At 41.4% G+C, this 24,038-nt stretch overlaps 2 protein-coding genes across 4 annotated transcripts in view; one reads left to right on the top strand and one right to left on the bottom strand.

Moving 5' to 3' along the window:
• Positions 1 to 10,569, top strand: part of chek2 (checkpoint kinase 2) — a 47,372-nt gene extending 36,803 nt beyond the window's left edge. For 2 of the 3 annotated variants that reach the window (XM_068054704.1, XM_068054706.1), the window contains 3 exons: positions 116 to 201; positions 2,625 to 2,705; positions 5,772 to 10,569. In XM_068054704.1, the coding sequence (XP_067910805.1) occupies positions 116 to 201; positions 2,625 to 2,705; positions 5,772 to 5,867 (263 nt within the window). In that variant the 3' untranslated portion in view covers positions 5,868 to 10,569. The remainder of the gene's footprint in view (positions 1 to 115; positions 202 to 2,624; positions 2,706 to 5,771) is intronic. The other variant, XM_068054705.1, reaches the window with a different exon arrangement.
• Positions 10,570 to 12,860: 2,291 nt separating this feature from the next.
• gstt2 (glutathione S-transferase theta 2) lies at positions 12,861 to 20,906 on the bottom strand. Its single transcript, XM_068054707.1, has 5 exons — positions 20,642 to 20,906; positions 18,914 to 19,001; positions 17,431 to 17,581; positions 14,795 to 14,971; positions 12,861 to 13,009 (listed from the first exon to the last, which is right to left on the bottom strand). Exons 1-5 carry the CDS (start codon positions 20,763 to 20,765, stop codon positions 12,869 to 12,871), a joined length of 681 nt encoding a protein of 226 aa, XP_067910808.1. The 5' UTR covers positions 20,766 to 20,906; the 3' UTR covers positions 12,861 to 12,868.
• Positions 20,907 to 24,038: the final 3,132 nt, after the last annotated feature.

Below are 24,038 nucleotides of genomic sequence, written 5' to 3'. Positions count from 1 at the left end.
TCTGATGTCCATGAAGAATTATTTGGGATGTTACCATGCCTCTTTAAAGGCAAGTTTATTTCTATCTCTTCCTTTTGCCCATACATAACTTTTTATCCCCGCCTTTTCTATTTAGCAAAGGACCTGGTGAAGCAGCTACTTAATGTGGACCCAGAGAAAAGATTCACAACAAAGGATGCTCTTAATCACCCGTGGATGCAGGTGGGAATTGCTTTTAAACTAATTTAAGTCATAGGCACGAGCTGGTGTCTTAGCCTGTTGTTCAAAGCCAGCAGTTACAATTGAGAATGTTATCAATTTTATCAATCGTGGCTCAGTGGTAGTGCTCTCGCCTCTGAGTCAGTAGCTTGTGACTTCAAATTACACTCCAGAGATTTGAGCAGATAGTACTGCACTGGAGTGCCAGTCTCAATTAAGGGAATGCTGCACTGCTGGAGGTGCATCCATAAACTCATTGAAGCATAAAATTCTTAAGGAGTATTTTAATTAAGTAGGTGCTGCAAGGATGTTTCCACTGGCTGGGAAGTCTGGAACTGGGGGAGGTCACAGACTCAGAATAAGGGATATGGGGATAGTGCGGGAAGATGGAGTTTGGGTAGGAGATCATCCATGATCTTAGTGAAAGAGTAGGCTTGAGAGGCCATACGGACTACTACTCCTATTTCTTATGTTGTGTAGTCTGAGGTGTTGAACTGGGAACCAAAAAACCAACTGGAGTGGACTAATGCACATTATGTAAATTTGGGCTTGGGGATTAGAAAATAAACTGATTTTCATTTCTTTCCAATTTGTAAAAAGCCTGGTTCTCTGCAGGTTTTTTTTTCTAGAATCATGGAATTTTACAACACACAAGAAAGCTATTGGTTTATCATGCCTGTACCAGCTGTCTAATATTTGTCCATGCCCATTTCTTTGCCTGCTCTTTCCCAAGTACCTTTTTTTTTCAAATATTTATCCATTTACCCTTTGAAAAGTTGTTATAGATTCTGTTTCCATGACTTTCTGGTGGAGCATGTCCTAACAACCCTCTGCGTAACTTTTTTAAAAAAGGAACAGTTTCTAAGCCCTCCCTTTGGTACATTTATATCTTTTAGCTATAGACTCATCATCCAGAGAAAAAGCTTTTCCCTATTTTACCTGTAGTCAATGTTTTTTTAGATAATTTTCAGGCCTCTTCTTAAACTTTTCTGCTCTAGTGAAAAGATCCCAAGTTCTTTATTGTATTTAATCATACCCAAAACCTGGCTTTGAAGTAAGGCACCCAAAACTGGAGACTGTTTTCTAACGCAGTCTAATCAATAATTCATAGCAGTTTAGCATTGTCTCTGCTTTCTATTCTGTGCTCCTGTTGACCAAAACCTAGGATCACATGTATATTTTTAATATAACGGCCATATCAGCTTGCATTTGAACTCTCACTTCCTTCCAAGATATAGCGTACCATATTTTTTAACTAGAAGTTTCATTTGACAAGCGATCTCCCCAGTCTGTTTATCTGTCTTGTCTACCTGAAGTGGAAGTCCTTTTAAAAATTCATATAAACACAACATTCGGTGCATTTAATTTATCAAAACAGTTATTTCCTCAGAGATCTCTCTCTTTATCTGAATGTCTTGCCTTTTGCAGGTTCATTCTGGCTGTTAATGATATTTGAGTAATTTTGTCCAGTGTTATGCCCTCAATGATTACCCACTACCAATGAAAGGCTGACTAGTCTATACTTAACTGATTTATTTATTTCTTTGCACTGTTAATTTTCTAGTTTATTGGCACAGCATCCATATTCAAGGATGTTTTGAAAGACTGGTCAGAGCCTCAGCTTATTTCCCCTCTGACTCGCCCAGCAGGGCTATGGGCAAAGAGCAGGAGCGTGGGACTAAGTTAATAGTTCTTTCGAAGAGTCGGAGTGGACACGATGGACTGAAGGGCTGTCTTCTGTATGATTCTATGATCCTTTTTCACTTTATTCCACTAACTGCATACTTACCTATTGTCCCATCTTAATTGTGCTAATACTGCTTTTATTCTTACTGTCACACTCACTCTCTGTGAAAACTGATGCAGTTTATTCAGTTTAGTATTTCTTCTGTTTTTGCATTCTCGGATTTATTTTCAATCTCCATTTGACCCACTCTTCTTTAACTATTTACTTCTTGCGTTGTAAGTATCTGTTAGTTTATTTTGTTACCTGCTTATCTGTCTTTATTCCCTTCTTAGCTTTTCCGATCTCATTTGCTCTTCCTTCTGTATGCTGCTAATTTCCTTTTGTATTATTGGTCCAGAATTTATCATGCACCCTTTTATTAAGTCTCATTTTTATTTTAATTTCTACATTGAAAGCATAGTGAAGGCAGCCCTTCAGTCCATCGTGTCTGCTCCAACTCTTTCAAAGAACTATTAAATTAGTCCCACTCCCCTGCTCTTTGCCCATAGCCCTGTTGGGCAAGTCAGTCAGAGGGGAAATAAGCTGAGACTTTGACCAGTCTTTCAAAACATCCTTGAATATGTAAGTAATTCAGTTACATAATAGAATTAGTCCAAATTCTATCAAATGACACTAGTTTTAATTCTCGTCTTGGTGAATTATGTGGTGAGAGTTTTCAAATAATCTTGCTTCAAACCAGGATGAAGACATGAAGAGAAAGGCAAAGCAGCTGATGTATGCTCAGACTGAATTAATGTTGCCACCAAGCACAAGTGATCAGGTGAGAGTTGGCTTCACTTGCACCAGCAATTCCCTTCACAACAGCACTTGCCGTTGCTGTTTGTGTACAACTTGTTCATAAACTATTGGCTGTTTGAAATACATGCAGCTGAGCTGGGTTTTGCTTTCATGGTTAGAGACAATCTTCCATAAAGCTAAGGCCTCGATTACACTAGTTAGACCATATTTAAAGCACCATATTCAGTTTTCAGTCGCTGTTGTGATGAAAGGAATGTATGTGCAACACTAATCCAAATTGTAAACCAATTGAAGATCAATTGTTCTTGGCTTTCCCAAAATAAAAATGGATGTGAATATGGAATGTAATTCCCCAAAATTTGCAAATTCCAAATAAAAGAGCAAGCACAGAAATGAAATAAAAACAAGATACTGGAAATACTAAGCCAGGCAGCATCTGTGGAGAGAGAAACAGAGTTAATGTTTCAGGTTGATGACCGGTCATCAGAACAGGCAATGACCATCTCCAACAGTAACCATCTCCCCTTGATATTCAATGGCATTGTGATTGCTGAATCCCCCACTATCAACATCCTAGGGGCTACCATTGACCAGAAACTGAACTGGAGTAGCCAGATAAATACCGTGCCTACAAGAGCAGGTCAGAGACTAGGAATCTTGCGGTGAGTAACTCACCTCCTGACTCCCCAAAGCCTGTCCACCATCTACAAGGCACAAGTCAGGAGTGTGATGGAATACTCTCCACTTGCCTGGATGGGTGCAGCTCCAACAACACTCAAGAAGCTCGACAGCATCCAGGACAAAGCAGCCCACTTGATTAGCACCCCATCCACAAACATTCACTCCCTCCACCACCGATGCACTGTGGCAACAGTGTACATTCTTCAAGATGCACTACAGCAATGCACCAAGACTCCTTAGACAGCACCTTCCAAACCCGTGACCTCTGCCACCTTGAAGGACAAGGGCAGCAGATGCAAGTTCCCCTCCAAGCCACACACCGTCCTGACTTGGTACTATATCGCCGTTCCTTCACTGTTGCTGGGTCAAAATCCTGGAACTCCCTAAAGGCATTGTGGGTGCACCTACCCCACATGGATTACAGTGGTTCAAGAAAGCATCTCACCACCACCTTCTCGAGGGCAATTAGGGATAGGCAATAAATGCTGGCCTGGTCAGCGTTGTCCACATTCAAGGAACGGATAATAAACAAAAAACTATTCGAGCACAAAAGTGAGCTGGGCACTAATTGTGAGTGCTACAAATCAACTGACCGAGAGAGGTGCTTTTACTCAGTAAACCATCAGGGATCAGGACAGACGAGGGACCACAGAGAGAGAGACCCACTTTAAAAATAGGGCAACTTCTGTTGTGTTTAGGTCTTGGCTTGTGGAGTATTTTGCAAGGTCAGGTGTAGTTTTGCACCTGTGGCCTGACAGTTGGTTAATGAGGTATTGTAACATTTTATTGTAACATTAAAGTACGATGTGTGTTGAGTTACAATTTTTTGATCAGTTCACTACAAGGCACTTGGAGTATGAGGAAGACCCATCTGTTCTGATTTCTGCCATGTCTGTGTAGCACAAGTTCTTTGTTTGAATTTGTGTTGCACATTTTGGCTGCTGCTCTGGATCCAAATCTGTTATTTCAATCACCCTTTATCTCTTGGGGACCCTTCTCCCTGTTTCCCCTCCTTCCTGTTATGCTACCTTTCTTTACCCCACACTCAGATGATACAACACTAAAACAGGCCCTTCGGCCCACCGAATCTGTGCCGACCATCAACCACCCATTTATACAAATCCAGCATTAATCCCATACCACATCCCCACCTTCCCTCAAGATTCCTACCACCTACCTACACTAGGGGCAATTTACAATGGCCAATTTACCTATCAACATGCAAGTCTTTGGCTGTGGGAGGAAACCAGAGCACCCAGCGGAAACCCACGCGATCATAGGGAGAACTTGCAAAGTCCGCACAGGCAGTACCCAGAACTGAACCCGGGTCGCTGGAGCTATGAGGCTGTGGTGCTAACCACACTTGAATACTTTGCTTGGGTAGGGATTGGAGGAGGACCAGTCAGCCCATCGTGCCTGTAATAGTTCTTTGAAAGTATCCAATTAACCATGCCTCCATTGTTCTTTCCCCAAAGCCCTGCAAATTTTTTCCTTTCATGTCTGTATCTAATTCTTTTTTGATAGCAACTTTCAAATCTGCTTCCAGCAGTCTTTCAGTTAGTACATTCCAGATCATCATAACTCACTGTATTTAAAAAAAAACTTCCCCCTCTCTCCTCTGATTCTTTTGCCAATCTTGAATCCCTCTTGGGGTAAGCCCATAGTTACCCTCAGTGTATCCTTTATCATTCTCCAAAAGCTCAAGGTACTCATCACTGCCTCCTCACAAGCAGCAACCCAAACAGTCCCAGCTGTAGTGTAACTTCTGGAAGTTGCTTGGCCCCTGGCTATTTAGAATTTTCAGTTGTCACAGTAAAGAATCTATTTTTAGCATGTTTCGCTACTAAAATTCATACTTCCCCCAAAATTAAAAGGTGACAATACCTATTAATTCATCTGAACTATTCCTCTATATTTGTGCCTTTTGTCATTAATCCAAATGCCTTTTATGTGTGGAAGAAAGAATTCAGATTGTGTCGTATTTGTCAATGCTTTGGTGGCTACCAGCTTTTGAGGTTGCCATGTATGTATACATGTGATAGTATGGAAAATAGGAACAAAACTGACATGCATATTGCTTTGGCTGACTGTGAATCACAGAATTGTTACAGCACAGAAAGAGGCATGTGGCCACAAAGGCTTCACTAGTGGCTACAACCACACCAACTAGGAGTTTAATTTTTTTTGGTTGTTAATTTTGTTTAAGGCATTGATTCAATAGCTTCTCCTTCCCATCCTTTGGCTCCTTTTTTTATTCCCTTGCTCCTCTGTTTTGAGAGACATTCACAACCTCTGGGCAGCCCAAAGCTCTTTACAGCCAATGAAATACTTGGGGAGGCATGGTGAGGAGCAAGGATAGAAAGGGATTGATTAATCAAAGTAACTTGTGTTTTTTTGTTCTTTACAGCCATCAACTAGTAGAAAAAGGCCACATGAAGAGGACTGTCCTTCGTCTGCTAAACGACCCACGCTCTCTTTAAGCAAAACAGTTGCTCAAGAGTAGGGAACCTGGAGCAGATGCAACATAACTGTTGCCTCCAGTATGTGGAGTCCGCCAAGAAACTGCTTCCACTTGATTTACTCTGGGCACCAATTGTCCATTTTAGACAAAGATGTTTTGCATTTTGCTTTTATATAAATGTAGTTCATTCTATCAATGCATGTCGAATTCTCCCAATCATTCGTTTCAGACAAAAATGTTTCCAATTGGTTTTCATTCCATGCTCCCAAGACCATAGTAGGAGATAGTCATTTGCAATCCCATTATACAGATTTTCTTTTTAAACCATACGCCTTTTACATGCTTTCTACATAAAGGTATTGTATGGTTTAAAGGGAAAAATTCTGTTTTAAATACTAAGGCAGCTTAAAGAGCTTAGCATTGCCTTTATACAAAATAAACTTGAGCCGGTGAAAAGTTTGTGTGGTTTAACTTGTATGTTTAAAAAAAAATGAAGTGAGACCCAAACATGTTGCTGAATGTTGCACTACCTCACAAATCTCCCAAAATAGTTGAGAGGTGGGGAAAATAACTAGATTTGGTGGCATGGGGAAAACTGAAAAATGACCACTTTAATTACTGCTGCTGGTAATAGTTGTATTTGACTTTAAAGCTGTCAGCTGACCATGTGGGCTGGATCCCTCGGTTTCGTTTCTGATAGCAACCTTTGGCCATGGATGGCAAAGGCAAAGACACTTTAACGTTTCATGGGAACTGAACACTTGTCTTACCAACATTTTTTTTTTTTTTGCCCTTTACGAGGTCTGAGACTAAAGCTGCATAACTACCATTTTAAGCCATCATTTTTTTTTGTATGAACTGCAAATATTGCATTTAAATGAGAAGTTGCCCTTGTACATCCTTAAGTTTCCGTAGAAGTGGATATGTCGGAACCTCAGTGATTTAGTGATACATCCACCATCCATTGTGCTGAGCCATATAGATCATGAGGATCTAAGTTCCTTTATCTTTGGTCTGCCCTGAATTAAGTGATCGTAGCCAGATAGTAGTAGGATAACTACAATTGATCTTGCTGTCTTTGTGTTGGAAAGATGGGGTTCCTGCCTCTGATGGTTGACCGTTGCTGGAAAATGTGTGTGGAGCTTGGGTCACTTTGGATCAGGGTAAGCTGTGATGCTGTCTAATAGCCTGGCATTTTGCTGTCCAGATTGGCACATGAAGTTATGGCTCTTGGCTGAGATACTGGAGGTGTACCTGTGCCATATGGAACCATACGCTTAAAAAGTCGGCACCTCCAAGAAGACAGATATGTGCGCGCAGAGGAGTGGGTAAATTTTGATTAAAAAAAAAAAAATCCTGCATGGGTATTTAAGGCAATATACATTCAAAGGAAATCAGCTACTATGAATCAGTGTAATCTTGTTTCTACTGCCAAAATGGCTCCAGTATGTTGTAGGTGTTTGTTATTCTTACTCTCAGATCTGTATTTAGCTGAGCTTGCTCATGTTAAATGACATGCAAAATTAACAGTGTTATTTTGGTGCCATTTTGCAAAGATGTAAGACTATTCCATGATGGAACTTGCACATAGCCATTTGACACCCTCTAATTTTTTATGATCCTCCATTCCTAAATATTTTAACCTGTCTGAATGACAACTGCACCTTGTGTTGCAACTCTTACCTTTGTTCCCTGAAAACCTGACTTGACTTGTATGCTTATTTAGCTGACCATGTGATTATCTAGTTGTACAGTCCCTTTTTGAATTATGTAAGCCTAAATGTTGCTCTTACTGCAGCAGCTTTCCTGATGCTTTTGATTTTCATCGTTCTTCTTTGCATCCTTGTGCATCTGTAACTTCATTTGTGTGGGTTCATTCCTGTAGTTCTCCTTCTGTTATGAGTGCTAATTGATTCTACCATGCTAGATGCAAAAACCTTGTAGTGAAGCTTCTGAAATTGAATGGCAGTGATTCTGTGTTGAACGTCACCTTCCTTTCCCATCAGAGTTGGACTTGTGCTTAGATGGAGTTTGAGGTTTTGAGGAAGGGAAGTAGCTGTGCTGTCTGATTCTGCCCGAGTAGATTTATATTGAAAAGGTAGCAAACAGGAGCATATTAAAATGTATATGCTGCAAACAACATGTGAAAGTAATATATGGTATGAATGACACTTTACCTGTTTGTTTTAAGACTGTTTATTGAAAAGTGTTCAAGATATCATGTGGCATTGAGATTCCATCTGCTGTGTTTATGAGTACTTTTTTTTCCCCATTGATTTTGTTTGTACTGCACCGACTGCACTTCCATGTCTCAACATCAGCAAAGGCTTTATCAAGGGAGAGATTTTTTTCTTTGGATTAGCTTCAACCAAGACAAATAAACAAAAAGGTTAGAATTGGACTTAAAATCAGCACTTCAACTTTTGTGTTTTTTAAGTAAAACTTGCACCTGTATAGCCCAAAACATGCTTCATTGAGCCTTTAAATTTGATTTTTATTTTGTATTATAGATAAAGGTAGCCATTAGAGCCTCAAAGCTGAACTTATCTGCAACTGTTCAAATTCAGGCAAACTACATTGTAAGATGGAAGTGTTTAATGTTGTCTTGCTGTATTTTCATAGTGATAAGTTGAAGTTTGGTTTTGGGGAGGCTGGAAGAATAGGAAGTGAGGTTAAAGAACATTCAGAAATTAGTTAAGGAAAGCCTTAACGTTTGAGTTTGAGGTTTAAGTTGCCCTGTGCTGTTTTGGTACATTAGTTAAGGTGTATATTTTCCTCTCCATGCCAGTTTAATGAATTTAATGTTGAAAATAATGGTTGTTAAACTGGTAGACCCTTGTATTAAGTTAAACAGTGCACTGAAAAAGCACAGGGGAAATTAAATCCAGATGAGCTGTTTGCCCTCTGCTTTGAAAATATTTATGTAATGTCTCACTTCTAGTGTGTGGCCATCAAGCCTCGTTATAGTTGCAGAACAGTTTTTCAAAAAAATATATATAATTGGTTATTGACCTCCCAGTTGCAACTCCCTCTAACTGCTCTGAGGAACCTGGAAGCAACTTCAGTTATCCTCACAAGGAGCATTATGGCCTTATAAAAGAAAATGAGCCAGTTCAGTAGCTAACGTCACAAACCTGCCCCAGACTACGTGTGCGAGGAAGATCTGCTGATGCACTTTTGATTATTACATTGCAGAGTTGAGCGGTGGTGACGCTAGGTTCAGTGCAGTGAAGCTGGGAGTGGTAGGTGGAAGTTTACAGCCATGCCCTTGCACAAGCTGACATGACAATAGCTGTCCTGTGATGCAGAGGTTGAATACAGGTTAAGGCTTTCTGTAGTCTTATTTGGATGCACGCCTCTTGGTGTTGCCAGTCTGTTTGTGATTGTTGGTTCAACAGTTACACAAAATGGGAAGTCTACTCCCGGCCTGCTGACCTTGGTTTACATTGTATGCAAAGCTTGTCCATAGAACTAGAGGTGCATTAAATATTTAAGATCAAAGTAACCTCTTGTTTCTGTAACTTCTCTTCCCACCCCTACCCTCCCTGCAGAAAATTTTTTTTTGACTTGACAAATCTTGAGAAATTAATTAACTTTCAAAATATTTCAGTTGCTGTTTTATGTGCAGGTTGGTTCTTTTTTAAGAGTGATTTCATTCGGCTGTCTAGTTGAGTTGGTTTACATGAAAACTTGTTTTATAAACCAAGACTGACAAAATATTTTGTACAAAAATCAATAAATGATTTATAAGAATTATACAGTTTTATTATAACTTCTTTGACTAAAATAAATTGTTTCCTGGTATTAAAGCTATTACTGGTGCTCACTAAAAGTATTTCGGTCAGATTATATTTCGAAGGAAACAAATTAAGCCACTTGACAAGCCATTCTTCCTGCAGCCAGTTGAGTCCATGTGGGGGCATTTTAATGGTTGCTTTACAAATGCTAAGTATGGGCGAGGATTAGGGTGTTTCTGAAGTAAAACAGAGATCACTATCATTTGGCACTGCTGTTGCTCATTACCCTGGAGTCAGAGTCAATCTTTATTTTTGCTAAAGCCTGGGTTTCAGCAGTTGATAAATTGCTAAGTCATGGTGGGTTTGGGTATCTGCAGCATCGAGATGGCTGGCATATTACAAAAGAATAAAGAACAGTACAGCACAGGAACAGGCCATTCGGCCCTCCAAGCCTGCGCCGATCTTGATGCCTGCCTAAACTAAAACCTTACATGCTGTTCTGCTCAGTGTCTATCCACTACTTTAAAAGATGCCCATTATACAGCTGACAAAGGAGCTCATAGCCGTTGACTAATAGCTACTGAAAAGTTCTTTGAGAATGTCACTTCCAGCATTTTTTTCTGTCTCAATTATGTGGCAGAGAGTATCTGTTATAGCTCTGCACCTTGAATTGATGGGACCACTGTTGAATGCGCTGTTTCTATGCAGTGATGAGTTTTGGTAGTCACTGAAAGTACCTGGAACAGAGTCCAAATTCCTAGTTGTCTATTATCTACCTCATGATGATCGTGGCAGAGGGAGGAGTGTGAGCAGGCAAGAGACTTATTGTGTTGAGTGCTTCTAAGGCTTGGTGCTAGGAAATATGAACCTTCCGTGGAAAAACGAGGTAATCAGATACCAGAGCCATGCAGGTCTCCAGGTTACTGCTGATTTGACCAGCCAGCCTGCGGCATTAATGGGATTTGAATTAAGAAAAGTAGTCATTGGCCTATAATGTTTCTCATTTGCCTCCAGACAGTGCTTTGGCTTGTAGGATTCATACACCATTGTCTCAGCTAGACAAATGTAGGAAGCTTACCAGTTTTTTGTTGTAAGCTATACTGTTTAAAGCTTGTTAAGCTCTAAGAACCTCCTTGCCTAGTTGGAGGTGCTAAAACCTTGGCTCTTCCAACCTGTGGCTATGTGGGGTTTGATCATAACAGTGGCACTGTACACTTCACCTCAATTAATTACCATTTGTGGAGTTCAGCAGTTTGGAGAGTTGAGCATGGTGATGGAAATGTTTGGGTCAGACAGATGTCGGAGTTTAAAAAAAAAATGTGCTTATGCCTGCTGTAGGTAAGAGATTTAGAAAATAATTGTCTTGTATACCATGAACTGAGCAAGCAGTGATATTTTCTCCAACCTCAACTCTCCATTATTTAAAAACACTTAACTGAGACAAGGAATTAAGAGAGTCTCAGACTGATTACGCAAGATACGAGTGAATATTCTACCGTAGACAGTGCTAAGCAATTCCACAACCAGTGGATCAGATCAAAGCTCTGCAGTCCTGCCACATCCAGTCGTGAATGGTGGTGGACAATTAAACAACTAACAGGGAAGTGGCTCCATAAATATCCCCATCCTCAATGATTGGGGAGCCCAGCATATTTGTAGCCATCTTTAGCCAGAAGTGTCCAGTGGATGATCCAACTCTGCCTCCTCCTGAGGTCTCCAGCATCACAGATGCCAATCTTCAGCCAATCCGATTCACTCCAGGTGATATCAGGAAATGGCTGAAGGCACTGGATACTGCAAAGGCTATGGGTCCTGACAACATCCCAACTGTAGTAATAAAGACTTGTGCTGCAGAACTAGCTACGCCCCTAGCTAAGCTGTTCCAATACAGCTAAAGCACTGGCATCTACCTGACAATGTGGAAAATTGCCCAGGTATGTCCTAGCCACAAAAAGCAGGACAAAACCAATCTGGCCAATTATCGTCTTGATCATCAGTGATGGAAGGTGTTGTTGACAGTGATAACAAATGCCACTTAAACAGCAATAACCTGCTCATTGATGCTCAGTTTGGGTTCCACCAGGGGCACTTGGCTCCTGACCTCATTACAGCCTTTGGTCCAAACATGGACAAAAGAGCTGAACTCGCGGTGAGGTGAGTGATTGCCCTGGAAATCAAGGCAGCATCTGACCGAGTGTGACATCGAGGAGGCCCAGTCAAACTGGGGTCAATGGGAATTGGTGAAATGCTCCATTGGTTGGAGACGTATCTAGCACAAAGGATAGTTGTGGTTGTTTGAGGCCAATCATCTCAGCCCAGGACATCACTGTAGGAGTTCCTCAGGGTAGTCCTAGGCCCAACCATCTTCAGCTGCTTCATCAATAACCTTTCCTCCATCATAAGATCAGAAGTGAGGATGTTCACAGTACGATGTTCAGTTACATTCACAACTTCTCCTGAAGCAGTCCGTGTCCATATGCAAGAAGACAACATTCAGGCTTGGGCTGTTAATGTGGCGCGAATGTTACTTGCCACTAAGTGCTATGCAATGACCATCTCCAACAAGAGAGAATCTAACCATCTCCCCTTGATATTCAACGGCATTACCATCGCTGAATCCCCCACTATCAACATCCTGGGGGTTACCATTGACCAAAAATCTAACTGCATCAGCCATATAAATATTGTGGCTACAAGAGCACATTAGAGGCTGAATGCAGCTCCAACACTCGAAGCTCAACACCATCCACAACCTGCAAGTTCCCCTCCAAGTCACCATCCTGACTCAGAAATATATTGCCGCTCCTTCACTGTCGCTGGATCAAAACTCCCTCCTGCACCAGACGAACTGCACTGGTTCAAGAAAACAGCTTACCACCGCCTTCGAGGGCATTTAGGGATGGGCAACAAATGCTGCCATTGCCAGCGATGCCCACATCCCATGAAAGAATAAAATAAATCCCCGTGGAAAATGCCAGTCTAGCGCAGATTGGTGCCTGGATTGGAAATTGTATAAGGCTACAATTAAAATCTTATTTATTGAGGCCCCCTGTTAGAACAATGATTACATAATGCGAGGTTATGATTGCTTCCAATATCGTTCCAAAGTTCCTTCTGCAAGTTAGTTTTGCATATATAGTTTTACCTTGGTAACATTTGACCTCTACTGGATGGTTTGTTGAAATTAAGTACTTGCACAGCTTCTAATGCTATTGAACTATAAAATTGTACATGTCTCTAACTTGACTAATAGTTCTGTATAATGACTCCCAGCGAAATGTACTGAAATTCCAGGTGGTTTGGCTTTTAAAGTCTGGCTTTATTTCTCAGTTGATAAAGGAAAGAATGTACTTCATCAAATGTTTTTCCTAATGCCGACTGAACTCTGTTCCGCCAGGCGATTAATTTTGGACGATCTTTCAGTATGTCACGATCTGCTGCAATTGGCTGAATATTTAAAAAAAAAAAGTAAATTGTTTCAAATGTTACATTTTCAGTTATTTTAGTAAAAGCTTTTTCAGTGCAATTTAGGAGCAGAGCAACAAGATGTGATTTCTGATCCCAGCTGCATTGCTGTGAAAAGACATGAAGCAAAATCTGTAAATCAGTCTCTATTTAGTTACATTTACAACTTAAGAGCAGATCCTACTTAGACCAGATTCATATCTTCTATGTTATCGACACTTTCAAGTAGTCAAACCTCAATTTCAATAACACCACCTATTGAAAAATATATTTTAAGAATTACTCATAGGCAGCACAGTGTGATAACTGCCACTATGCTGCTAAGCGCAAGTAGTGGAACCCAGGTTTGATTTTATACCCACTCATGAGTGGATGATCTCAGTTCAATGAAATAGTGGAGTTGCTGCTTTCAGCCTTTTATTCTGCAGTCATTTTGGCAAGATAAGCCGTGAACAAGTCATACCTAATCTCAATTTCTGCCATCAAAAAAAAGGGACTGACTAAAATTTCTTCTGTGATGCTTCCTTGCATATGTACCCAGAATATTTTCAATGTGCACTATAGTAGTTCTTAAACTTTCTTATGCTGACAGCTTTGGGTACAACGGGTGAAGTCTATCTTGTAAAGTGCCAAAAGAAGGCTAACTTAATAAAGTTTACATATACAGAACAACCAAGAGCCTTTGAGATATTTGTTTTTCTTCTCACTCTAATAAACTGTATTTCTCTGAAGTGTCTCAACTCTTGTTTTACCATCCCTTACGCTGTCCTGTTTCTGCAGGGACACCAGCCCACCTGTAGCCACTTGGACTATTCCTCTCAGCTCTTGGTGTGTAGGGAAGCACGACCTTGCTTTCTATTCCATCACTCTCCTCTGCGGCAATGGGCTTCCTTCACTTGAGAGCCACAACACAAGAACTGCTACCAAAACTGACCTAACTCATTCCAAGCCAACACTCAATGTGTTTAAGGAAAATGTTTTTAGGAATGAAGCTGAAACTTTGCAAATTCTACTGATGTTAGCAGTGGTTTCTCTCTCCCAACTGATAGCAAATGTCAAGTGGCACTTGAGCTGGTGACTGTTACCATCTCCTTTTACATGCCCAATTTAGACAGGTCTTGAACTCCAATTTAAAGACAACAGTTAGTGTGTGGGGAAAACAAATTATAGTCTAGGGCCATTTGAGGAGCTTACAATATGATCAATTCCACTACCTACACGTGAGAAGTAAGTGAACAATTCATAGCAATTGAAATGAAGATCTCTGTCTGGCAAAAGCCATGTCTAAATACCTAAAAAGCAACTGACATTCTGGGCAGATGACATAAAAGTGGCTTGCTAATATTGGTATAGTATGGGAGCATTAGCACATTTAGAATACTATCTCTTATACTATAGTCACTTCAGCAGAATATTGTTACTGCACCAATTTTGATCTGTTGCAGGATCAAAAGTCTGGATGGATTTATTGTTTCAGAATTCTCAGTTTAATAGTAGAGTTGACTTTAAAAGAAAACTGCACAGTAGATGGTTCTCTTCAGATACTAGGATATAGACACAACGTAGAAGCTTCTCTCTCAACTTGGGCTATGAATAATATATACTAACACCATGTGGTAAGGGTAGAAATTTGCCCTTCATCTTCCAACTTAATAAGTTTGGTTATGTTACCTGCTTCCCAGCCAATGTGCATATCTCATTGTGCCCTATCAATTGTCAACCAAGTAGCATGACATTGGATTTGAGCAAGGCATTTGAACACCATACCTGCATTAGTTCACAGATGGCCAACAGATCAGCCAGTGTAATCTCCTCACCACAGAGAAAGGGTTGGTCCTTCAGAAACATAGATTCCAACCTGTCCAAGGTTCCATTTAATTCAGTCAGAGCTTTTGTCAGCCTGATCTCATCAACTGGCTGGCCTGTCATCCGAGGAATCAAAATCTGCACAAGTATATTGCAGAAATAAATTAATGATGCTCCAAAACACTAGCAGGCAGCGATGGAATGCAATTTAGTTCCCCATGTTCTAGAAGCATACAATCATAGAAACTTACAACACAGAAGGCAGCCACTCGGCCCATTGTGCCTATGCTTTGAAAGAACAGTCATGCTTAGTCCCACCTCCTTTTTGTTCATAACCCTGTAAGTTCCTCATCAGCAGCTACCTATCCAACTCCCTTTTAAAATTATTTATGGAATCAACTTCCACCACCTTTTCAGGTAGAGCATTCCAGATTCCGACAACTGAGTGAAAAAAAATTCTCGCCTCCCCTCTAGATCTTTTAAGTTCATAGGAGTTGTTGATGATGCACAGCATTACAGGTGGTGGGGAGGGGAAATTAAGTGTGCATCACTATAGGCCCCTGTCCCACCTTCTGCCTTGGTTGTGGCATTGGTAAAGGGCTGGGTGCAGATTATCTTGGCAAAGGGAGAATATAAGGTGTAGGGAGACCTAAAAAGGAAGGGGGAAAGAAGACAATAAGATTAAAGTTAAATGGCAATGTCGATCAGTGAGCTGCATGACAATGCATGCTCAGCTAGTTCGTTATGTTAAGGTATTACTCCTTGAATTTATTTGGTCTTATATGTTAATGCTCAGACTGGTATTTTTGCCTCTGGGACTCTGGAACACACTGCCTGAAGGGGTGGTAGAGGCAGGTACCCTCACAACATTTAAGAAGTATTTAGATGAGCACTTGAAACACCATAGCATACAAGGCTACTGTCCAAGTGCTGGAAAATGAGACTAGGATAAGTGCTTGATGGCTGGCACGGACACAATGGGCCGAAGGGCCTGTTTCTGTGCTGTATAATTCTATAACTTAATGTAAAATGTCAGGAACCGGGCGTGGTGCACACAGAAATTCAAGGCATTTATTGCACACTATTCCTCTGTTACAATCACTTGCCTTACTTGATCAGTGGATTATTACTGAATTCAAATTGATTTTCCTTAGTGTGTTTTACTTTTTTGTTCTTCCATTTTCTCAGTCTCTCATGTCTTGAGTCTGATCCTTTGGACTTGCAGGATACCTACATGCGTGCTCAGAAACAGAACCTCGTAGATTGAACTTTGTCCAGTATCAATTATTTTTGATAAACCGCACTGAAGAAAATCACCAGCCAGTATATACACCTCTTACCAATGGTATAACCAGTCTCTTGCCAGTTACTTTCAGATACATTTTACTTTCATTTTATTTGGGTAGACCGTAAGGTGTAGATAACTGCCTCCTCTATGTAATTTGAGCAGCAACTGAACAAACTCTCTGCTTGTCTCTGTACTCCCCCCTCCATCTCTAGCTCAATTGTACAGCACTTTCTGCCACTTTAGTTCAGGTCAGCTAACTTGGCACAGACCACAGCTCAAACTTGGTACTTCACTCGTCTAAAAATTCAGTTCCACACTGAGCAGAACATCCAGCACGCAGACCATTAGGGGAGTATTTTTGGGGAAGTCTTTTCAAAGATATGGTGGATGTAGTACTTGTTTCCTTGCATACCACTGGATGAATATATAGTTGTTACGAGCTTGTGAAGAGGACTTTAAGCTTTATTTTTAATGAAACAGATGTACAATGCTAAACGTGAAAGAATTTTTAAAATTTAATTGAAAGGTGCTCACAATTGTTAAGTAAACCAAAAAAAAGGGGCTAATTTTAATTTTGGGCAATATCGAATTAGCTAACCATTATGCACCATGCCTGAATTTCCTTTTGATTGAAGTCAGTGCAAGGGAAATAGCAGGCAAGTTGTATTAAGGACAGTCGAGTCATTCCTGCCATTTCACACCATCATTCATTGTTAAAATTATCCCCAATGTGTCTAATTTAAATCCACATTAATGACTTTGAATTCATGCAATGCATGTCATCTGCCAAACATTTGACTGAGATTTGAGACAAAGCAGAACAAATTTATTTATTAGTGCTATCACTGTTAATGCTTGTCTGGAGCAAATGTCTAGAATTATGTTTTCCCTGACTTGACACAGGGCTTTTTTTTGCCTTTCCCAGGAGATTGCATGGCTACTGGTAGGTGGGGAGCACTGGGGGTTCTTGTTGCCCGGTCACAACATGGCTTTTTGTTTCACACGCTTAACCTCCAGACTGTTACATGTCACATTGCCCCTCAATTAAACCTATCTGCTCGCCTCTGCTATCAATCTTGTTGCTCTACTGCATTATAGACCATAACCCTTCACTTAGATTTTCCGATTTTAAAATTAGAGTTAAAATGGCCTGGCACAATGGACATCTAGTATAGTGAATGGAGGCATTTTCAAAAGAAATTTAGAAAGCATATGGGCTTCACAGTTTATAGTAATCCCTTAATATAAGCGTAAGAGGGAAATCACAGTTCAGGAAAGTACGTTGTCTAGAAAGTTCTTTAACACCCACCTCCAGCTGGAAGACTTTAGCTGCGTGATACCTGGCATTGATGTGTTGCCATGCCATGTACTCATCCACCTTTGCCCTTTGCATTGGGTCTTCAGGGTACCAGAATTGAGGGACATCATACTTTGTTGCCAGGTACTTCAGAATAGCAACACTGCAATCAAAATTCTTAAGTCCGGTAAAACAAAATATTTGAGTGTTTTCTACATTTGAACTTGCCTTGAACTGTCTTACGTACATATGTACATACAAACATACGAACTAAGAGTAGGCTATTTGGTCCCTCGTGCCTGCTTCGCCATTCTATAAGATCATGGCTGATCAGTTTGTGGACAAACTCCACTTTCCTCCCTACCCCGATACCCTTTGAATCCCATGTTGGTCAAGAATCTGTCTACCTCTGCCTTAAAAACATTCAAGACCCTGCCTCCACTGCTATTACTTTGTCTTACTACGGATAACCTGTGTGCTCATGTGCAGTAATTCTTTTGCTGTTATCTCACTGTGAAGTGAACCAAGCATTGGAACCCTCAAATTTTGCTTTGATATTTAAAAGTCAAGAGTTACCATCAGTGCCCCATTAAGTCTAATGCCTTGATGTTGAAAGGTCACACACCTGAAACGTTAACTCTGCTTTTCTCTCCACAGATACTGACAGACCTGCTGAGTATTTCCAGCACTGTGTTTTTATTTTAGGTCTAATGACTGCTGCTCTTTACTTTTATTATCAACTTTCAGCATTCATGATTTGTCATTTTAACTCTAATAGAGCTGTGTCATATCATTATGGGACATCCTTGAACTACTGCAGTGTAACACTCAGTGTAACATATGTAGGAGAGACTGGAGGCTAAAGGCAAGAAAGGAATTCTACAAATTAGTTTTTAATTGGTATCATTTTGAAGACCGTGGGAGAGAAACTAGAAGTTCTTTCCCGAGATATACTGTTCTACAACCTCTTGCTTTTGCCTGCATCTTCAAATTGAGATTAAGACTCACTGTGCTGTCACCTACTCTTTGAGAATTTCAAAACTGTGAAACTTCTTTCTATCCACCTACAAGCAAAAAAACAAAGTTTGATATCACCTACTTTACAATCTATTAGTATGTTTATGCCAGCATCTGCTGCAGTTCCAGCACTGAGTGCAAGGACTTGCTGTTTCACCTGACAGTGAGGCAACCATAATGGTTGCCACTGCTCTAACAACAACTACTTCACAGCATCTGTGAAGTAGTAAAAGATCCCATGGCGCTTACAAGTGCTCACCTCATGATACTAACCATATACCAGGAAAGTGTGCATGGGTGGTTATTGTGCAAGATCTTGGTTGGACATGGCTGTGAATCATCCCATGGTTAAATAATCTACTAACTGTCTAGACTAACATATGAGGAATGTCCTTCATATTGTAAGGTATGGGTGTTTAACACAACAAGTTAAACAAGTCAAGAAAGAAAGGAGTAAAAAACAAATAAATGGCAACACCTCTCAGTCAGAACAAATCCATTGTCCACAATCACTGGCACTTTTTGCATCGGGTTGAGTTTAGTAAATTCTGGGGTCCTCTGTTCACCTGTTCAAATAAAACAGATAAAGATTAACAAGGGATCAATATGGTTATAAAAAAGGATCAGATGGATCAAAGCCAAAGCAAGCAGTGCCTCTCCACCATAACTTGATAGTGGCTCTACACTGAACTTTGCCTCTCTCCTCTCTCGCCCATATCCCTAGCTAGTTAATTCCCCAACCCTGGTTTCATTTTCTGAATTTCAGGCAAACTTAGTGACACTTTACATCCTAGATGTTGCTGCATTTTTAAATAAAAATGTATTTTACTCGTCCACAGGTTAGAGAGAAAGGCAGTTAACAGGATCTCAACAAGCTGTGTAAATTATTAAATCATTTAGATAAGATTGATCCCGAACATTCTCCCAAAGTAACAGAGTGGGTAAGACCTGAGGATGTGGAATGCACTGCCTGAATGGTGGAAGCAGATTCAAAACAAACTTTCAAAAGGGAAGTGGATAATTAAAATGGAAAAAATTGCAGGGCTATGGGGAACAAGCAGGAGTGGGCCTAATTGGCTAGCTTTTTCAAAGAGCCAACACACCGATACAAAAAGCCCTCAGTATTTCTTCCAAGTGGTGTTTAACATGGAGGTACACTGACTCATCAGCTAAGGGACGTTAGTAGATGGAAAACAGCAGGAAGGTTTCTTGCTCATGTTTGACATGAGACTTCATGCAGTCTGGAGTCAATGTTGAGGACTCCACTCCCGACTGTATACCACTGTGGTGTCAACTCAGACAGTGATGGAGGAATCTGGGGCATTGGTTGAAAGGTCTGAAGTTGTTTGATATAGCTTTCCCAATTTTGGCACAAATCCCTTGATGTTAGTGAGTAAATTTGCATGTTAACTGGGCTAGATCTGCCTTTTTCACATCCAAATGAAGTGCCTAATGTCTGGTGGTCCCTCTAATTTTTAAAATATTTTTTTCTAGTGGCTTGGTACAAATGAATGCCTTCTGGGTAAGGATGGCAGATTGTCTTCCCTAAAGTGAACTAGATGGGGTTTTTGAAACAATCTGGTAGTTTCACGGCCACCATTACTGACAGTAACCTTTTATTCCAGACTTATTTAATTAACTGGATTTAAATTCGCCAGCTGCTGTGGTGGGATTTGAACTCACATCTCTGGATCATTAGTCCAGGCTTCTGGGTTATGAGCCCAATAATGCAACCACTATGTTACTGTACCCCCTAAGTAACTGGCGCATGCCTGGGCGGGCAGCCATAAAAGCGGGGCTAAAGTGTGGCGAGTCGAAGAGACTTAGCAGTTGGCAGGAAAAAAGACAAAAGCGCAAGGGGAGAGCCAACTGTGTAACAGCCCCGACAAACAAATTTTTCTGCAGCACCTGTGGAAGAGTCTGTCACTCTAGAATTGGCCTTTATAGCCACTCCAGGCGCTGCTCCACACACCACTGACCACCTCCAGGCGCTTACCCATTGTCTCTCGAGACAAGGAGGCCAAAGAAGAAAGTAACTGGGCTGTGTAAATTCAGCTGCATTTGTTTACATGGCTTTGAATTGAAATCTTATCACTTTTTTTGCGGAACTCATTTCTAAAGGTCTCGGGGCTGTGAAGTCTTGGGTGCTGATTGACTACAACCCCCCCCCCCGCATAAGTGCAAGCGGCCTGGTTTCAATCCTCACCTTTCCGGAGAGCCACGGGTCTCTCAACGTGCGGGATTCCGGTGCGTTTGAGAAAGATCAGCACGGCCCTGGAAGGCTGGGACAGGACGTCGAAATAAAGTCGCAAGGGTTGCCGCGAAACCATGCTGGCAGAAAGGCAGCGATCTCAGCGATGAGCAACCCGACCCCCTCAACTTGCAACATGCAGTTTGTTACAATGTAACCAACCGAGCAGCAGATCAAAGGCGCTACAATCGACAACTGCTGGACGGATACAGCCTCTGCTGTGGAGCACAGACTTATTAAACTAGTTCGAAACACGCCTTTGAGTGCGTGTGAACGTCTTCTGACTGCTAGGTCTGTGCATTTTCTTGTGTTCCCCACAAACAATGCATCCCTTCCACCGCTCTGTGGGCTTTTAAGCATCTCTTATAAATCCTATGGGCTCTTTAGCATTGTTCTCACAGTTTGTTTTATGGGCTTTTAAAGAACAAGAGCAAACTACAGAAAGACAAAGAATTTTCATCCGCTCGTTAAAGGAGTCCTTAAAGGAACCTCCCAGCCACCGCAGAGTAGACCCAGAGGATAACATTATGATCTGATTCTCTAACTTTTTTGTTTGGTAGGGACTTTACTGTATTGCATTAGTTGTTGTAGAATTGCTATTCGCCGACTGGGGTTTATCAATTTTATCCCTGTCTCCTCACCCACAAAGTAGAGGGCTTACACCAAACACATGAATGGTCTTTCCGCAGCTGTTGGATAGAGGGCTTTCTCTCATGCATTGATCTATGGGTATTCTATCCTTCATTACTATTTGTTCCCCTGGGTAAATTCAATTGCTCCCAGTTCTCAGTGGCTAATTTTTATCTGCAAGTATTGATTAACGGGTGCTGATCTTAAAATAATGGGTGTTTGGTACACATGAATCTTTGAGTATGCCCTGCATTGCTACAATTTTGTGCAATTGTGATCTTTGTTGATATTTAGCCCCAGGTAGAGTGGGAAATGGAGCCTTCTAAATTCCACCATACTCATCTTCAAGTTAGTTTTCTAGGCCTGCCTGAGGTTAGTGCTGTTCCCACGACCTCACTGAAATCTCTGATTATTTTCTCCCTCAATTTTCTTTCTCAATTCCTCTTTTTGAAGGTGTTGATTCGTTGGGGTACCAAAGGTTTGGCTTTGAATTTTACAATTTTTTTTGTAAATAGCTGCTTGATAACTATTTAAAACCATCTTTAAAATCCAGTTACTGCAAGCAAGGAGGGCAGTGCAAAGAAAGTGGGCGGCACAGTGGTGCAGTGGTTAGCACTGCAGCCTCACAGCTCCAGTGACCCGGGTTCGATTCTGGATACTGCCTGTGCGGAGTTTGCAAGTTCTCACTGTGACCACGTGGATTTCCTCCGGGTGCTCTGGTTTCCTCCCACGTGCCCAAGACTTGCGGATTGATAGATAAATTGGCCATTGTAAATTGCCCCTAGTGTAGGTAGGTGGTAGGAGAATTGAGGGAAGGTGGGGATGTGGTATGGGATTAATGTAGGATTAGTATAAATGGGTGGTTGATGGTCAGCACGGACTCATTGGGCCAAAGGGTTCTATGACTAAAGTGTTTGCAGAGCCAAAGTCTGTCAGGTATGTGCACAGAAATACTTAAAAAAGAAACAAGTCAACCCAGGCTAGAAGCAGAACCAGGAACCTCAATACCTTCCCTGAACTGCTGTGGCCTCTGAGCCAGTTTTGCTCTTTTACGTATGTGAATGGGCCATTTTGTATGTCTGCAATTGAAACCTTTTTGAGGTACACAGTGCTGACTTGAATTGGTCAAGTGTTGCACATCCTACTGTAGAACCTCATTTAAGTGGTCATTTGTGTGTGTATATATATGTGTGTGTTAAGCTCAAGCTGTAAACGTTGACAGGTTAATTGTGCATGGTGAGATCACACGACCCATGTTCACATTTGCGAGCTTTTTATTAGCGATCTGGATAATGATTTAGAGTGACATCACAACATCTGGGATTGGGGAAACATTAGTATTTAGGATGATTGACCTGTTTCTATGGAGGCTGACCTCAACCCGGGTAGCACTGTGGTTCGACAATTGACTGCACCAACCCCCAAGTGCAAGAAGCTCATGGACTTCTTTGTAACTAAGATTGAGACCATCCATTCAGCTGCTTTTGCTGCTTCCCTCCCTTTCCCTAGCCCAGCAAGCCAAACTTCCCCTGAGGCTTCCCCCTGCCCTAGTCTTGAACTCATCTTTCTCTAGTTTCTCTCCTGTCTGTCCTGATGCCCTCTCCAAGCTCATCTTGTCTATTAGGCCTACCTCGTGCGCCCACCACCCTATTTCCACCATGACTGCTGTTCGCCCAACTTCCCTTCCTGGCTTCCATGTCAGCTAATATTGTTGACGGTTCTCTCTTCAGGTACTGTTCCACTCCCCCCTCCTATTCAAATTGGCCATCATCACCCCTTCCTAAAAGGATCCACCATTGACCTATCTGTCCTTCCAAACTACTATCCTATCACCCCTCCAAAGTCTTTGAACATGTTGTCACCTCCAAAATCTGTGCCTGTCTTTCCCACAACACCATGTTTGAATCCCTACAATCAGTGTTCCCCACTGCCACAGCACTGAAATGGCTCTTATCAAAATCACAAAAGACATTCTATGTGACTATGACCACAGTAAAGTATCCCTCCCCATCCTTCTTGACCTGTCTGTGGCCTTTAACATGGCTGACAAAACCATTTTCTTCCAACACTTCTCTGTCATCTAGCTAGTGGGACTGCCATCGCCTGGCTGCATTCCTATCTAGTGATAGCCAGAGAATCATGTGCAGTGGATTCTCTTCCTGCTCTCACACTGTTACCTCTGATGTCCCCCAAGGATCTATCCTTGGGACACTCCTATTTTTCATTTACATGCTGCCCCTCAGTGACCATCTGGAAACATATCAGTTTCCACATGTACGCCGATGATACCCAGCTCTACCACACCCCCATCATTTATCTCAACCTGTCTAAATTATCCAACATCTAGTACTGGATGAGTGAAAATTTCCTCCAGTTAACATAGAAACCTAGAGAATAGGCGCAGGAGTAGGCCATTCGGCCTGTCGGGCCTGCTCCGTCATTTATTATGATCATGGCTGATCATCCAACTCAGTAACCTGTTCCTGCTTTCGCCTCATACCCTTTGATCCCTTTAGACCCAAGAGCTATATCTAACTCCTTCTTGAAAACATACAATGTTTTGGCCTCAACTGCTTTCTGTGGTAACGAATTCCACAGGCTCACCACTCTCTGGGTGAAGAAATTTCTCCTCATCCTAGTCCTGAAAGGTTTACCCTGTATCCTTAGACTATGACCCCTGGTTCTGGACTCCCCCACCATCGGGAACATCCTTCCTGCATCT

Source organism: Heterodontus francisci, chromosome 23 (genome assembly GCF_036365525.1).
Source record: "Heterodontus francisci isolate sHetFra1 chromosome 23, sHetFra1.hap1, whole genome shotgun sequence".
NCBI lineage: Eukaryota > Metazoa > Chordata > Chondrichthyes > Heterodontiformes > Heterodontidae > Heterodontus > Heterodontus francisci.
Note: the sequence above shows the minus strand (reverse complement) of the source record. Positions and strands in the feature narration are given on the sequence as shown.

What these genes read in the sequence shown, in the direction of transcription:
- gstt2 (XM_068054707.1), bottom strand. Translation starts at nt 20,765, where the DNA reads ATGGTTTCGCGGCAACCCTTGCGACTTTATTTCGACGTCCTGTCCCAG. An exon ending in ACCCGTGGCTCTCCGGAAAG is followed by an intron (nt 19,002 to 20,641) that starts GTGAGGATTGAA and finishes TTATTTGAACAG; the next exon opens with GTGAACAGAGGACCCCAGAA. An exon ending in CTAAAGTCTTCCAGCTGGAG is followed by an intron (nt 14,972 to 17,430) that starts GTGGGTGTTAAA and finishes ATACTTGTGCAG; the next exon opens with ATTTTGATTCCTCGGATGAC.